Source organism: Megalobrama amblycephala, unplaced genomic scaffold, assembly GCF_018812025.1.
Source record: "Megalobrama amblycephala isolate DHTTF-2021 unplaced genomic scaffold, ASM1881202v1 scaffold385, whole genome shotgun sequence".
NCBI classification, from domain to species: Eukaryota; Metazoa; Chordata; class Actinopteri; order Cypriniformes; family Xenocyprididae; genus Megalobrama; species Megalobrama amblycephala.
The window spans coordinates 159,765-177,404 of record NW_025953353.1 but is presented as its reverse complement, the minus strand read 5'-3'; the positions used below and the strand labels follow the sequence as shown (position 1 = coordinate 177,404).

At 36.9% G+C, this 17,640-nt stretch overlaps 5 gene segments (V, D, J or C); all 5 read left to right on the top strand.

The window, feature by feature from the left end:
• Nucleotides 1–157: 157 nt before the first annotated feature.
• On the top strand, nucleotides 158–1,113 carry LOC125261257. The segment is given in 2 exon segments: nucleotides 158–333; nucleotides 412–1,113. Coding segments are annotated over 2 exon segments (294 nt in total).
• Nucleotides 1,114–4,679: 3,566 nt separating this feature from the next.
• On the top strand, nucleotides 4,680–5,346 carry LOC125261268. The segment is given in 2 exon segments: nucleotides 4,680–4,924; nucleotides 5,021–5,346. Coding segments are annotated over 2 exon segments (366 nt in total).
• Nucleotides 5,347–6,138: 792 nt separating this feature from the next.
• Nucleotides 6,139–6,714, top strand: LOC125261305. The segment is given in 2 exon segments: nucleotides 6,139–6,175; nucleotides 6,339–6,714. Coding segments are annotated over 2 exon segments (354 nt in total).
• Nucleotides 6,715–9,572: 2,858 nt separating this feature from the next.
• On the top strand, nucleotides 9,573–10,273 carry LOC125261310. The segment is given in 2 exon segments: nucleotides 9,573–9,667; nucleotides 9,801–10,273. Coding segments are annotated over 2 exon segments (474 nt in total).
• Nucleotides 10,274–11,084: 811 nt separating this feature from the next.
• LOC125261267 lies at nucleotides 11,085–12,231 on the top strand. The segment is given in 3 exon segments: nucleotides 11,085–11,216; nucleotides 11,341–11,696; nucleotides 12,187–12,231. Coding segments are annotated over 3 exon segments (447 nt in total).
• The last annotated feature ends 5,409 nt before the right edge of the window (nucleotides 12,232–17,640 follow it).

The window sequence follows — 17,640 nt, the reverse complement described above, 5'->3', positions numbered from 1 at the left end:
ATAAAGGCAATTGAAAAAAAAATGGAAAGGGATCAAAATAAAAGTGAAATAACATGCTAGATCATCCCACATGACTTTAGTATATCACAGCTTGAAAAATGTGATTATGAAAATGATCTCCAAAAACAAGGTAGTTAATACACTAAATTCACCAGCAGGGGGAAGCATCCCTTAAATTCTTGTGCAGTTGCTGAAAATAATCAAGAGAAGCTAAAGAGAGATTCACCATAAGGAGAGACTCACATTAGTTGTTTTTCTCTCACTCTCTTCAACTCAGAGCAACAATGACAAAATGGGTGATTATTTCTCTTTTCTTCACGGCACATGATTTAGGTAAGAACAATCTCTCATTTACACTTTATTTATTTGAGTATCTGTAAATGATTGTTAATTCATGTCCATCTCTTCCAGTGTGCTGGGGACAGGACAGTGTTGATCAGCCTTCAAGAGAAGAGACTTCTGCTGAGGGAAATCAAGTGACTTTATTGTGTAATTATACCCTCATGAGCGCTGCAAATGCTTATCTCTTCTGGTACAAACAGCTACCAAACAGATCACCAACATTCATTCTGAGTGAATTTTCCATTGGGAAAGGAACGACAGAGCCTGAATATAAGGAGAGATTTCATACCAAACTGGATTCCACATTAGGATAAGTTCCTCTGATGATCCAGGATGTGTGTGTGTCTGACTCTGCTGTGTATTACTGTGCTCTGAAGCCCACTGTGACTCAAACACACTCAACACTCACACAAACACACTGTGAGCATCTGAGTAGTGTTGTTTAACCCCTGATGTGATTACTTCCACTGTTATAAGGACTCTGTGAACCTACTTATTACTTATTAACATAAAAACAACAACAACAAAAAAACACCAACAGATTCACATTTGCCACAAACTCTATGAAAATGCTTTGCCAATTGTTACTTATATAATATGTTCCTTCCTTTATGAAAACCTCTTAAAACAACATAAATGTACATTACTTTTTTAAAACTTTTCATTAATTCATATTCAGGTTTAAGTCAGAAGTGACTGTATTGAACCTTCAAACAAAAACAAAACAATCAAGAAGTCGTTGTTGCTTTTTAGCTGATAATGTGATCTGATCTATACCAACAACAGCTGTTTATTTTATTTTATTTCATTTTAAAATGGTTTTGGATTTTGTTACTGATTTTGTTAATTATCCAGATTGACAGAGTGTGTTAAAGAAGTAAAACATTGGATGACCAGTAATTTTCCTCTATTAAATTCAGATAAGACTGAAGTATTAATTATTGGACCAAAAACTTGTACACAGAATCTCACAGACTACAATCTGCATTCAGAAGGATGTACTGTTACTCCATCCTCTACGGTTAAAGACCTGGGTGTTATATTAGTCAGCAACTTGTCTTTTGAAAATAAAAATATTTTCATATGTTAAGAAAACAGTCTTCTTCCACCTCAGAAACATTGCTGAGCTACGGGACATGTTATCTGTTTCTGATGCAGAAAAGTTAGTTCATGAATTCATGATGTCTAGACTAGATTACTGTAATGCATTACTAGCTGGTTGTCCTTCTTCCTCAGTAAACAAGGTACAGTTAGTTCAAAATGCAGCTGCTAGAGTTTTAGGTCAAGAAAATATGATAACACTAATTTTATCATGTCTATACTGGTTACCTATTCAGTTCTGTATCGATTATAAAGTATTGTTATTGCTATATGTCCTAACTATTGTTAACATGTATTCATTACTTCCATTGTTTCTACCTTAAATGAATTTGCTATATTATAATTATTATAACATTGTTAGCTAACTGTGTGATTATATGTAAATTACATAATTTAGACACAGTCAACTCTGACAACAGATTACTCTAAATTGTTATGTTGACATGCACTGCCTGTAAAGCTGCTTTGAAACAATATGTATTGTGAAAAGCGCTATACAAATAAATGTGTGCGTGTGTGTGTGTGTGTGTGTGTGTGTGTGTGTGTTACAATGGAAAATGGGACACAGAAGTTAATTTTTTATTAGCCTGAAGATGGCGCTATCTACATACACATGACACCACCTAATGTTTATTTTTGTAAGTCTTGATTGAAAAGAAACATCTGCTGTTGAACATCATCACTATCTCAACATGACAAGCAGAAAACAAAGCTGCTATGAATGACATTTTCCCATTTCCTTTCATAGATAAACAAAGATGTTTCACAGAATGCCTGTTATATTCATTTTGGCCTTTAATTTCTATGGTAAGTAATCAAACCTTTATTGCTGTAAATGCATTTTTAAAACGACATTGCTTGTATAATTATGTTATTATGCATTCACAGGATGCTTTGGGAAAGACACTGTTAATCAGTCAAATGAGACAAAAACTGCCACTGAAGGACATCAGGTTACCCTGAACTGTGAATATGAAACACTTCAGTCTGCTCCATATCTTTTCTGGTACATTCAACGCTTTAATGGCCTTCCTGAATATATACTGATGAAATACAAGTTTGGATCAAGTAGCAGTTCTGAATTTGAAGAGAGATTTAATGCCAGTTTGGACTCAAATTCAGTTCCTCTGACAATCAAGAACCTGCGTGTGTCTGACTCTGCTGTGTACTACTGTGCTCTGAACCCCACTGTGACTCAAACACACTCAACACTCACACAATAACTACTCTCTGACGTTGATAAAAATACATAACTATAATGAATCAAATAATAATAAAATAATATAGTTGAGAATAACAACATAAAATATACAATCATTTAATGGTAAAAGTCTCTTAACTTTATTTATTTTATTTTATTCTCTTTATTTATTTTCTCTTAACTTATCTTAACTATGTCAAATGATCTTCTAGCATTAGTTTAGTTCATAAAATAAAAAAGTGCTTGAATCAATGTATTTGAAGAAACATCAGAACATTGTAAAGTATTAAAAGTAGGGGAGAGTGGGGGCGGTTGCAACACTTTTTACATTTCCTTCAGTTTCTCAGCGACTGTTTGTATTAGAAAGACAAAAAATATATATATTAAACCCATATATGTCACCTACCTGCCCATACTGTTGCAACATGTGTACACATGATAATATGAAAGTAATTTGTACTTAAATGGACCCTGAAAAATGTTGCAACTGTCCCCATATATGGGGACAGTTGCAACAGTACCGAGGGGCAGTTGCAACAGTCATTTAGATGTAATAAAACTCATACTTCTGCATCATTTTTCAAATCTTTTTTTTAGTTTATGTGAGACCAGAGTTCATTGAGTTAACTTTTTAAAGTAAAAACAAGTACACAACCATGTAACACCTTTACTGATTTATGTAGGCCCAACTCAAATGTGATTTCTGCCTAATAACATCAACTCATGCGGTTCTGACGGAAGAAGAAAACTAGAGCAAGCTGTTTGCATGTGCACAACTCACCAGCACATGATGTGGGTGTTTGCCAGTGTGTTGCTATGCATTTGCAAAGTATTTTTTATTGTTGTTACTTACTAGTCCCTCCTTCAAAGCCAATTTGAAAATCATAAATCTGAATATCATAAATCTGATCATTTGCAATGAGACAGCATAAATTCCTCAACAAGATGCATAATTTGAGGCAGTTAGAGTGAGTTAGGGGTTTGCTCTAAACACAGACACTATGCATGAGCCATATTAATAGCGATGCATGATTTAGCAAAGAGACTAAATTAATAAATGCATACATACTAAGAAAATAAGCACAACATATCCAAGCACAGACCTCTAGCTTGGCTACAATATGTACTATTTCTCCAATATGCAGTATATATGCACATTTTCTGATGATGAACTGTATGCCTTTAATATCTTACAAGTTGTTCAAAGCATTTCTAAGGATATTGATTTCTGAGATGGTGAATGGGAACATGTTTTGTGTAACATTAGCAACACAGTATTTGCTGTTTGATATCGTAGTCAAACAAATGCTAAGCATATCAATTATCGTTATGTGACCTCACTGTCCTGCCATCATTGCTTACTACAGCAGCAGCTAAGGACAGAATAGGTAGAAGGACACCCCTTTCTGTTGTCCTTTTCCTGTCTCGTGGCATACTGAAAAAAAAACAGAACAGAAAATGTAGGATACACTGCAGACTAGTTTGACTTTTAAAAAAGCAATTTGCTGAAATACAAAGAGGAGATACCTGATTATTGAAATATGTTCTTTATCAAACCACTGAATTGCCTTTTATATCAATTTTATCTAATTGTCATTATTATTGTCATGAGGGACAGTTGCAACACCATGTGGGGACAGTTGCAACAATGCGTTGCAACTGTCCCACCCCCTGGCAGCCATCTTAAAACTAGTGATGCTAGCCTAACACATTAGCTTGAACACATTGTACCCAAGTCTGTTAAGAGCTAAGAAAATGCACATTCAAACTATTAAACTATAAAAAACAATACTTAAACAGTTTAGACAGTATGACAAAAAATCTAGTAGTAAAAAAAGTTACTTTTTTGCCTTGAATTTCAGTTCTCCTATAAGGAGGTTTAGCATGTAGCTGTTAACTTCCAGAAAGAAGGAGGGGCATACTGAGCATGTGCAGTAGGAGTGTCATGACTCTAGCTCATTCCTGATTGGATAAATCAGCAATGTTGCAACTGCCACACGTTGCAACTGTCCCCACTCTCCCCTACATCCAGAATCCTTAAGGAGGAGGAGACGTTCAGTATTGAGGAACTGTGGTTCAGTCAGACTCCTCCTCAGAGCCCCTCCCACTGCAGTCATTTATCTATTCAATGTTTTTTATCATTTATCACATTTAGTTTAGTGCACATGTATAAACCTTAAAGAAAGATACACAGCTAACCTTAAACCATTTTCAAAACCTGTTTAAACTGAGGAATCAACATGGACAGATATCTACTAGTGATTGCTATTACAGTTTCAGGTGGATATAATTTACACTCTTAGAATCTCCTGGTGTTTTTGGCAAGAGAAACTGATGATTTAATCTTCTATTGTGATTTCTCAAATTGTATTGCAGGTGCATTTGCTGATAGCATTGGTCCAGTTGACAAGGACACTAATATGATCATTAGAGAAGGAGAGTCTGTGACACTGAGATGCTCATATGATGCTAGCAGCAGTTATGTCTATCTTTACTGGTACAGACAGTATCCAAACAGAGAACCAGAATATTTACTGTATAAAGGTGCTCGATCATACAGCAACTCTGATATACCAGACCAGTTTCAGTCGACAACATCCCAGTCATCCACTGAACTCATTATTAAAGCAGCAGCTCTGTCAGATTCAGCTCTCTATTATTGTGCTCTTAGAGTAATTACCCCAGTGATACAAAATGCCTGAGAAGCTTAACAAAAACTCACACACACTATTACTGCTTTGAACAACAGCAATCTCATCAGTATCAAACCACGAACATCTCTTTTGTAAACCACAAATGAGAGGATATGGTAACACCTGTTGAACATTAAATGGTTCCCTTACAAAATCTACAGTAAATGTTTCCTTACAGTATATATAACACTGTTTGTTCTATGCTGCATTAATGGTTATACATTTTAATTGTAAATTAAGGAAGAATAAAACTGATCATGAAAAAACAAGAACAGACATTAAAAACAATGTCAAATTATATATTGCTTTATGCTTCTAATAACATTCTGGAATAACTTCTGTTTTAACTACATGGCCTATCATTGACCTGGAATCCAGTTTTCATTTTATTATTTATTTATACAAAACAATGAAAAGTGTAATGTTCATATTATTATCTGACTGTATTAGATTCAGACCCATGTGCTGGAAATAATCCATTGGAAACTAATAATTTTCAAACATAAAGCAGCTATCAGTATTAATATGTTACCATAAATAAATTAATAAATGATGTCAAAGTAGGGACATGTTTATAGTGATAGCATGTTTATAATATATCAAGCATATCAAAAGCGATGCCTGTATTGGCAGAAAAGGGGGCGGGGTCTTATCACAGTCCACACCCACATTATTAATATAAAGCATATCAGATCTCTAGGGCATTCATTTACCTATGATTTATGTACACTATTAATTATGGTATAATTTGTCATTCAAATCAACATAGGACAATTTTTAAAACAGATCTGAAATATCAACATGGAGAGGTATTTATTGATCCTCATAATTATATCAGGTAAATCACACTTTTTATCAATTCTTAAACACATGTTAAGCAGTGCATCATATCTGTATGACTACACAGTACATTTTACATAAATTATATGTGTGTGTTTTTATGTCTCCTTTTAGTTTCACTGAGAGGATTGTATTTGTGAAGTGTCTTATATTACTTCCAGGTGTGTTTTCTGACAGCATTGGACCAAAAGATGAAGATATGAATATAATCAGGAGAGAAGGAGAGTCTGTGACACTGAGATGCTCTTATGATTCAAGCAGCAATAATATTTTGCTTTACTGGTACAGACAGTATCCTAATACTGAACCAGAATATTTACTGTATAAAGGTGCTCGATCATACAGCAGTCTTGATAATATTCCAGACCGTCGGTTTCAGTCGACAACATCTCAATCATCCACTGAACTCATTATTAACAGTGTGACTCTGTCAGATTCAGCTCTCTATTATTGTGCTCTGAGAGTTGGAGCCCAGTGATACAAAGTGCCTGAGAAGCTTTACAAAAACTCACACACACAATTCTTGCTTTGAAAGTCAGTAATCAAATGTGTATAATACCACATGTACCACAGAGACTGTAAATAACAGAATGTGGAGACACCTGTCAGAGCAGAGAGGGGTGATATGATCATGAACTAGAACAAGTTGCTGTACATGTTTTACAGCCAAATAAATTTGATGTTTTATATAAAAAAGGCATGACCACTACCATATTATTCATAAACAGCAGAGCCCCTCCCACTGCAATATAAATCCATGCATCATCTACATCATTGATTTCATTTAGCAAAAGTTTATAGCTGTGCATATGTATGAATCTGAATCTAAAAGCCAGCTACTAAATGTATATCGCACCACATTTATATTTTGTAAACACTGGGACTGTAAATGACAGAATGTGGTAACAACTGTTTGACATCAAACTAGAAGAAGTTGTTGTATGGGATATTAATACACCTTATTTTGCAAAGCAGAAGCAAGTTATTTTCTGTGAATATTTATGAACTTTTGATTCATTAGCCACTATAAAGCTAGAAGAATAACAAAATGCAGTAAATGTTTGCACTACAAACCAGTGTGTTTATGATTATGATTTTAAATTAACATAACATGATAACACAACAGTTATATCAAGCAGCATAACAGACTGGAAGACTGACACATTCAAGTTACAAATGGCTGTACGTTACAAATAAAGTGAATACAAGTTTGTTTAGGTCAGATGTTAAAGTTATTCCTCAGCATAACTCCATAAGGTGATGTTGATAATCAAAACTGAATTATATTCTCTCATTATATCTTAACTGTATGAAAAAACATCAAAATAGGGCCATTCCATCTTAAACGGTCCATTCCTTATTCCTTAATCCAAATTTTAGACAGACACTTCTTCGGTTTTGTCGGATCAGTGTGTTAACTCTGAGTCGTTTGGCGTCTGGTGAAGCTTGCTTTGGCCAACTGAACTTGTCGAATCAGAATTAGATTGTCTGAGAAGTGACGAGCTGATGTAATCTGGTGACTGTCGGCGTTTGTCTGCATCTGTCGGTGCGGTGAGAATACTGTTTTGACATGAAAAATAGAATAACAGATGATTATTTGTGTTGGAAGTTGAAAGATAAACAAAATAAATATCAATACATATAAACAAATAAAAATAAAATATAAAATATTTCATATAATATAAAATAATGTTCTTTTAATTACATTCTGAAAGCCTGAATTATTTGAATTATGTGAAAAATTCAAGTTTACCTGAGCAAAACTCAAAACTCGTCATTTAAATAAAGCTTCTTTTGTCTTGAAGTATCAGAAGAGGACGAACTCCAGATCTGACATGATCTAATCATGTCTGAAAGAGACTGTGGATGAAACGATTCAGTCTGACTCTTCTCAGAGTGAACACTTGAACAATGAATCTTCATTCAGTCATTCTGTGTCTCAGCTGGTATGTTATTCGGTTAATTATTATAATATTTCTTTGAAAATCTCACTAAAAATGTACAAGTGTCTCTTTTCTATTTCAGCTGCTGTATTTGGAAATGTCATCAAACCAAACAAAACAGATGTTTTTGCTGAGGAGGGTTCAAGTGTTACATTATCCTGTAGTTTTTCTGCCTCTGGAACAACAGATGATCTCCACTGGTACCGTCAGTATGGAAGATCAAAACCTGAATTTCTTGTACTCACCTACAGTAGTAAAAAAGAAGCTGAGACGTCTGATGTAGATCCAAGATTCACTGCTAACATTACAAGAAGGGAACATGTGGATCTGATCATCTCCTCTGCTGCAGTATCAGACTCTGCTGTGTATTACTGTGCTCTGAGGCCCACAGTCACAGGAAACACATCAGATCTATACAAAAACCTGATACAATGAGAGACGAGAAAGAACAGTTTATTGTAAAAGTGATCAAATATAAACTAAATGTATTCTGAAGTGAGTCAATCTTTGGCAATATAAAGATGAATCACATTAAAACCAATACTGTCTTACTGTCCTAGTTGACAAACCAATTTAATAATAACAAAAAAAGTAACAAACGTTAAAATTTCTCAAATTATTCTCATGTAATTTAAAACACACACATTCAAATTGAGCTCTTGCTTGTTCTAAATTATGGTTATACTGTATATACAAAAATAGCTAGCTAAATATCTATATAACTATAAAGTAAATATTCTTCATATTTCCATCTGTTAATATTTTCATGTTCATGTTCATGAGAGGAAATTAGACAGACTGAAAAATGTGAAGACATCTAGTATTTAAGCAGGAAGTTCCTGTGTGTGTTTGTGACTGATCTGCAGTGACTTACAGCTCAAGCACTGAGAGCCTCAACAGAGAACTGATCTGATCTGATTCATACTATATATATATATATATATATATATATATATATATATATATATATATATATATATTGTCAATCAAAAATCACTTTTTATTGTTCACAGGTTTGGTGACTGGAGACAACATTGAGCCAGATAAAGAGACAAAAAAAAAAAAAACACACTAAAGAAACAGAAACTGTCAAGCTGAGCTGCTCATATAGTACAAATATAGTGAATATGTTGGACTTTACTGGTACAGACAATATCCAAACAAAGAACCTCAATATTTATTACTGTAATAGTTGTAATAGTTGCAGTTCTTGGTATGTAATTTAACTGTTAAATGTACTGTTATGTATAAAAACAAAACTTGAATGATACTCTGTGACATGTGAGACATCTGGTTTCATTTACTCAGATAAGTGAATGAAGTGATACAGCACTATATATTACATAAACTACAGTCTTCATTGGCACTTACTGTAGCACAGGCTCCTCCCAGCAGTCAGACCAAATGACTTGAATTTACTGCTGCTTTAACAGATACAGTAAGAGGAAGGAGATCACAACATCTCTGCATATATCCTTGGGGATTTCAATTGTATATAATGGCACTCTGGAAAAGAGTCATTGTGATCATATTTTTATATATCTGGGGTGAGTAACACTAACAAATAATGATTATTTTCAAAAAGCCTATTTAAAATGAATTTTCCTTACGTGTCTATGTGTATATTCCTTGAGACCAATGGGTGAATTTTTTATTGATATTGTTTCAATTCTATTTCAGGATGTAAATCTCAAGACAAAGTTGATCAGCACACAAAGATTCAGTCTGCTTTTGAAGGTGTTGATGTAACAATCAACTGTACATATCAGACGTCTTACCCAAACCCGACTCTCTTCTGGTACCAGCAGAAAGTTAATGGGATCCCCAAGTACATGTTGAATAGAATCTCTAACTCTGGACGAAATGAGGATGAATTCGAGGAGAGATTTCAAGCAAATCTCAGCAAAACTTCATTTCCTCTGACAATCAAGAACCTGTGTGTGTCTGACTCTGCTGTGTACTACTGTGCTCTGAAGCCCACTGTGACTCAAACACACTCAACACTCACACAAAAACCTTCATATATAAATATATTGGCATCATGCAGTAGCTGTAGGGAGCCAGTAGAGGGAGATCAGTATCATTTGTTGATATGTGGGTGCTGAGATCTCACTCTCTGTCAGAAACTTGTTATAAAATCCACACAAACTTCCTCTGACTCATTAAGATCTAAAAGTTATAAATACATGCATGTGTCCCACTCGAAGATTTTTAGTTATTCATCAGAATCTGTAAACAGCGTTCATGAGTTAATTTGCCCATCTAGCTGAAATAAAGGTAAACAGTTATACGACTGCCGGCTGGTGTGATGATTGACATCTTACATTGACTAAAACTTACATTTAGACCCTCATTAGACACATGTGGAGTAATAATGTCTGACGGAGAGTGAACACTTGTACAGTATTTCTCTTCTGTGTCTCAGCAGGTGTGTTTATTTATTTGTTTGTTTTTTGTTTTGTCAACAAATATCTAAATCTCACAAATGTGTACTTTTTATTTTACAGCTGCTGTCTTTGGAAATGTAATTAAACCAGACAAAGCATATATTATATTGTCCTGCATTTATTCCTCTTCAGTGGACTATCTGTATCTAACACAGTTAAACAAATACAATATATTATACAGTATACAGCAGCATATGAAAGTGAACAGCAGCAGGAAGTTGTACAAATATAAACTGCAGATAGAAAGATGACATATTTAATTCAATGACATTCAAAAGTGAATGAAACATCCTAATATTGTTATTAATTACATTAAATCCATATAAAAGTAGTCTATTTTAAGAAACAACATGAATGATTGTAATTATAAGTGTTCTTTAAGCTGCTCTATGGCTAACATGTTTCACATCATGTGACTTTATTTCGATTGTGTAACTCTTGTCAGAAACCAAAAGAGGGCGATATCTCTCAGTATTACACTTAACAGCAAGAAGTTTCTTTTAGGGTTTCACAAGCTCCTCCTCAGAGTCTTTATGATATTTATGAAAGCAAAACTCTCACTGACAGATTTATTTTGACTTCAGTGTGAATTTAAAACAGATCATGAGGTGGATCAGGAATATATTTCTGTTTGCACTCTTCAGTCTTGGTATGCATTTCTTCTCATTTTTAAGAATTTAAATCATTTTTTAATATTTGTATAGATTGTTTGTTGATATGGATGTTAAGAGTCAAAAATAAAATCTATATCAAATATTCTTAAAACTTTACAGAGTGCAGATCAGAAGAGAAAGTTGATCAGCCAGACAAACATGTGACTGAAGCTGAAGGAAGATCAGTGACATTAGATTGTTCATATACGACAGCTTCAACAGGGCCAAACCTCTTCTGGTACATCCAGAGAGCAAATGACTTTCCTAAATACATCCTGAGGAGGGACAAGTTTGGAGTTGGAGAAAATGGCACTGAGTTCCAGGAGAGATTTCACTCTGAACTTTCATCAAATTCAGTTCCTCTGAAGATCAAGGATCTGTGTGTGTCTGACTCTGCTGTGTATTACTGTGCTCTGAGGACCACTGTGACAAAACTGAAGTCAAACCACATACAAAAACACAAGCATAAACATAATGTGAGTGTGATGAAAGCATTTTTGACATTTAAAAACTGTAATAAAATCATCATGACCTACAAAAAACAACATTATGATCATGCAGTCATTATTAAATTGATTACATGATTTATTTTAATTGAATAATTTCAGTATCATTTTAATCATCCAATAGTGTTTTCTTGATTAAAAGGCTGTGCACAGTAAAACTGATCTTGAACATGAACAACTGTACAGCATATTATTTATTATTCTTAACACTGATGGACAGATAATTTGTTTCAAATGATGGTACGCTGTTGTGAGCCGAGTCCAAAATAACTTTCAAAATGTGATGAAGAAGGTCACACCCCCTGAAATGCAATAAATCTTTAAAATAGCTTTGTAACCATTCATACTCAAATAAGGATCACAGATCAATTCAGCATTACTTGTTTTTGGCGCAATCGTATAGTCATAATAGCAGTTCATGTGATTGGATCTTTCTTGTCTTCTTGAAATTCATTGTCAGATGTTCTCAGAGAGGAGGGACTCAGAGTTCACAGATCTGACATGATCTAATCGTGTCTGAAAGAGACTGTGGATGAAACGATTCTGACTCTTCTCAGAGTGAACACTTGAACAATGAATCTTCATTCAGTTATTCTGCTCTGTGCTTCAGCTGGTATGTTATTTGGTTAATTATAATATTTCTGTTAAAATTTTGATTTATTAAAAACATCTCACTAAAACTGTACAAATGTATCTTTTCTATTTCAGCTGCTGTATTTGGAAATGTCATAAAACCAAACAAAACAGATGTTTTTGCTGAGGAGGGTTCAAGTGTTACATTATCCTGTAGTTTTTCTGCCTCTGGAGGTACAGATTATCTCCACTGGTACCGTCAGTATGGAAGATCAAAACCTGAATTTCTTGTACTCATCTACAGTAGTAAAAAAGAACCTGTGACATCTGATGTAGATCCAAGATTCTCTGTTAAAGTTGAAAAAAAGGAACAAAATCATGTGGATCTGATCATCTCCTCTGCTGCAGTATCAGACTCTGCTCTGTATTACTGTGCTCTGCAGCCCACAGTCACAGGAAACACAAGAACACTGTACAAAAACCTGTTACAATGAGAGAAACACAGAGACACAGAGAAAACATTGTGAGAAAAAAAACCTAGTATACAAATAATTACATAATCTAATGCAAAAATGATAAAACATAAAACAAAGCAACATTATAAAGCCAGTCATTCTTAGATGGTGCTGTTTCAGTTATGCAATACTTGCAGTTAACCAAAAGAGGGCAGTAGTTACTCAACATTGCATGTGACAATAAAGCAGCTTTTCATGTCAATTGTTTACATTACATATTCTTAAACCTTCACAGAGTGTAGATCAGAGGACACAGTTGATCAGCCAGACAAACATGTGACTGAAGGAAGATCAGTGATATCTAAAACTGATTCAGTTAGTATTTTTGAAGAATTATTATAAAATGGCGGGAAAAAGAGTTCTCTTTCATCATCTCGTGTTCGAGATCCACCTATGGGAAGAGCATCTGCTGACCTCTGCAGAAGCATCCAATTGCACCAAGTCTGGCTAGACAGACAGGAGCGAGTAGCCAATGCCAGGTAAGGCCCCACCCCCTTACCTGAGAGCATAAGGCCCATATGCGCTGCTATTCTCCAGCTGTCATTCACTTCTCGCGACCTCTGGTTTAATATTCTCACAGCTCGTTGGATTATTTGCGAACGTTTGCATTTGTCTTCAGGAGGACAAATCACTCTGATCAGCCTCCGCTGGACGTGATCGTCTCGCACTCTATTACAGCTGTGTCATTTTGCAAGCCACCCACACTGCAGTTTTTTTTAGGCTGTCCGCCTTTCTCCTCAGCTCTGGTGACGAGGATGACGCAGGCCTTCTCAAAGGCTCTGATGATGAGGAGGACATCCCGCCTTCTGTAACTCCTCAGGCTTATGTGCCTGCAGCTCTACCCCAATCTGTCCACTTTGAATATTGTGAGCTAGCGGCTGCTCGCCTCAATATCAAATGGCCAGCTTTACAAGTTGCCACCGACCAGGAGAGGGATATCTATGATGGAAAACTTCTGGGTCCGCTTCTCGGCCCGAGAAAACAGGTTCTCTCTGTCCTTCCTGCTTGTGCCAAGCATATGAAGTACATTTTGGGGGACCCATTCGACTTCAAACACGGTCTCGCGGGTCTCGAGGTGAAAGACATGACGGCCCTCGGCATGGGTGACCCCCCCGCCATCGAGGCCTCCATCACCAGACACCTCAATCCTTATCAAGGTCGGCTGCTTGCCCTCCCAAGCCTGTTCTTTCTAGCAAAATGGATCGCTTCTCTGCGTCCATCCATCAGGCTTCCTTCAAGGCTTCAGCTTTAGCAGTTAGAGCCTTGAACGTTTCCTCGCTCCTCTTGGCTTATCAGGCAGAGCCTCTCGAGGACATGAGTCAGCAGTTGGAGAAAGGGTCTGCCCCGCCCTCGCTCTGGAAGGAGATCGTCACCATCAACGATCTCGTTCTCCGCAATGCCTGCCAGGCTGTCCAAGCCAGCAGGTGTTCAATGGCCCTTTCTGTCGTCAGTGAGTGCGTGCTGTGGCTCAATCTATCAGGGCTCCCTGATAGTGAGAAGCGACGTGTCGCAGGAGCACCAATGGAGGCCAGTCAAGCACTCTTCGGCCCTGCCGTCACCCTTATGCAGCAGCGCTGTGACGACAAAAAGAAAGAAGAAATCAGCGCTGCGCCAGGTTCCCCCTCCACGGCCACCTAACCCGTCTACAGTGGGTCATAATTTCCAGGGTCCAGTCAGAGCCAAACCTCATGGGAAACTGCCAGTGCAGCACTGTAATCCTCCGCCTGCAAAACCGTGGGGGAAAACATCCTTTGCCGTGACTTTTGACACGTACAATAATACAGGGCTACAGACTGCAGTTTTAATGAAACCTCCGCATTTCAACGGCGTTCTCTCTTCACACACGGAGGAGAGCGCCGCTCACATTCTGAAAGAGGAAATCTCTTCCCTTCTAGACAAGGGAGCGATTCAGGTGGTGCCCCACAACCTGATAAATCTGGGATTTTATTCTCGTTATTTCCTGGTCCCAAAGAAGGATGGTTCCCTCTGTCCCATTCTGGACCTCTGAGTGTTAAACAAACATCTCTGCACCACTGGAGGAGTGTGGACTTTTACGCACAGGGAACCCCTTTGGGGACAGTTATGTTAAAGTCATGATGACAGATGCATCCTTAACAGGCTGGGGAGCTACCCAGGAGGGCAGAATGGTGAACGGTTTGTGGCCAAGGAGACTTCGTTCAGCACACATTAATTATTTAGAGCTTAGAACAGGCCGGTGTGCGCTCATCGAAACTTCACGCTGTAGCTCACAAGCTTTTAGTGTGGAGCAGGCGGTTTTTCCTGTCGTTAAGCGCCAGGAAAATCCAGGCATTCTGAACAGAGACGCAGACCTTCTATCGAGGGGGAACACACTCTGCGGAGATTGGTGCCTCCATCCTCAGATAGTGGGCTTGATATGGATGAGATTCGGACAGGCAATCGTAGATCTATTTGCCTCACGGGAAAGCAGCCATTGTCCTATGTTCTTCTCGCTAATGGACATGGATACATTTGTGCGTTACTACTGTCTGGATGTTACCAAAACCTCGGTAACACATTCTGTTTTAGGGGTGGGGTCTTCATAGCCCTCCTTGTTACCCTCTTTTCTCCTTTCCTATTTACACATTGTTGTAAAAGAACAAGGGGTGTCACCATTCATTCATGTCACCAAGCACGCATTTACATTCCTGCCTGAGTGTTTATATTTGTATTGCTGGGTTTATTTACATGGGTGTGCTTCATACATGTTTCATGTCATGCCTGTGCACAGCAGTCAGGCTTGTGCGACAGGGTTGCAAGGTGATTGATTGTGGAACGTGTCAGGCACCACCCCTTGGGTTGACCGTCCTTCTCTGGCTTACAGAACTTCACTGTGAGTGTATGAGGCAGTCAGGGAGCTGTCCATGTCTCTCCCATAGGTGGATCTCGAACACGAGATGATGAAAGAGAACAATAGGTTACTGTCGTAACCCTGGTTCTCTGAAACATTGAGTGGAGAGATCCACCAGCTTTGCCCCGCTTGCCACACGAGAAGCAAATATGCTTACTGGAGAATAGCTGCGAGTATGGGCCTTATATGCTCTCAGGTAAGGGGGTGGGGCGTTACCTTGCATTGGCTACGCGCTTCTGTCTGTCTAGCCAGACTTGGTGGAATTGGATGCTTCTGCAGAGGTCAACGGATGCTCTTCTCATAGGTGGATCTCTCCACTCGATGTTTCAGAGACCCGGGGTCATGACAGTAACCTATTGTTATCACACACAATTAAATGATATACAGTATAGCATATGGAAGAAAGTGAACAACAGCAGGAAGTTCAGCGAGGAGGAAGTTCCTGTGTGTGTGATCTGCAGTGACTTACAGCTCAAGCACTGAGAGCCTCAACAGAGAACTGATCTGATCTGATTCAACATGGACACATGCTTCATACTGATTCTCATTGTGGGGACAGGTACGGTATTTATGGAGTGAAAACAAATGAGTATTTAAAAGATCACTATATATATATACTGGAGACAACATTGGGCCAGATAAAGAGATAAAAATCACTAAAGAAACAGAAACTGTCAAGCTGAGCTGCTCATATAGTACAAATAGTCAATATGTTTGGCTTTACTGGTACAGACAATATCCAAACAAAGAACCACAATATTTATTATACAAAAATGCACGGTCAGCGAGTGGTGAACACACTTCTGATCCTCGTTTTCAGTCGACTGCATCACAATCATCCACTGAACTCACTATTACTGATGTTCGTCTGTCAGATGCAGCTCTCTATTATTGTGCTCTACTAGTTTAAGCCCAGTGATACAAAACATGAAACACGTCGTACAAAAACCTGAAGCTCTTTTCACTTTGAACCGATCTAGTGAAAACCACAATCAAAACCACAATCTATCCAGCCCCAAATGTAATAAAATATGTGGTAACACCTGCGTGAGGCTGAATTCCTATTATAAAAACTTTAGAAACATTAATATATTCAGAAATCATGTTCCATGTGGTTCCTTTAGTGCACAAATACACACCTTAATTTCTACTTCTTTATTTACTTCATTTCAATCAATATCATTATGACTAAAGATATTACTTTGACAAAACTTTTAGTTTTTATTTAGTTTACATAATCAATACCTCTATTCTTCACTCAAAAAAATTATTGAGTTTGGAATGTTGAATTTACTTAAAAAAATAAGTGTCCACGCAACAATATTGAGTAATTTGTACAAAAAACTATTTAGTTGAATGAACAAAAGAAATTCAAGTAAAGCTGACAAAATTTGAATGACACTGTTACATAATATTTATATGTGCAGTTTACTTAATAATGTTATGTTGATTACATAAGGTGAACACATTTTTCTTGAATAATCATTTAAATAAAAAGGATATAACATATCAGAATGCAGCCCCTCACCCCAAAATGCACTCAAAAAATAACCAATTGAACAAACTCAATTGAATTGAGAGCAGGAATTTCATCCTATACAAATGCGTATATGAGGCTCACAGCCTAAACACAGGTGAGACTCTTCTGCATGATGGTAACCACAAAATTCAAAAACATTACAGAAACTACTCTAAATGTCCAACATAACTGAACATTAAACACTAACATAAACTAACAACATCTTTCCCTTTACTGAAAAATACATAAAATAACACTTTAATCCCTAAATTTACTCTCCTAATGCAGTTCCTTGCAAAGCATGCTGGGAACTACGGATCCACTACACAGTTAGTTATGTCAACAATAATGTGTGCGTTTCACACACCAATGTTAAGTTGACTGAACAAACACTTACTAAGTAAAGCTGACAATACTCAATTTTAGTAGAAACAACAC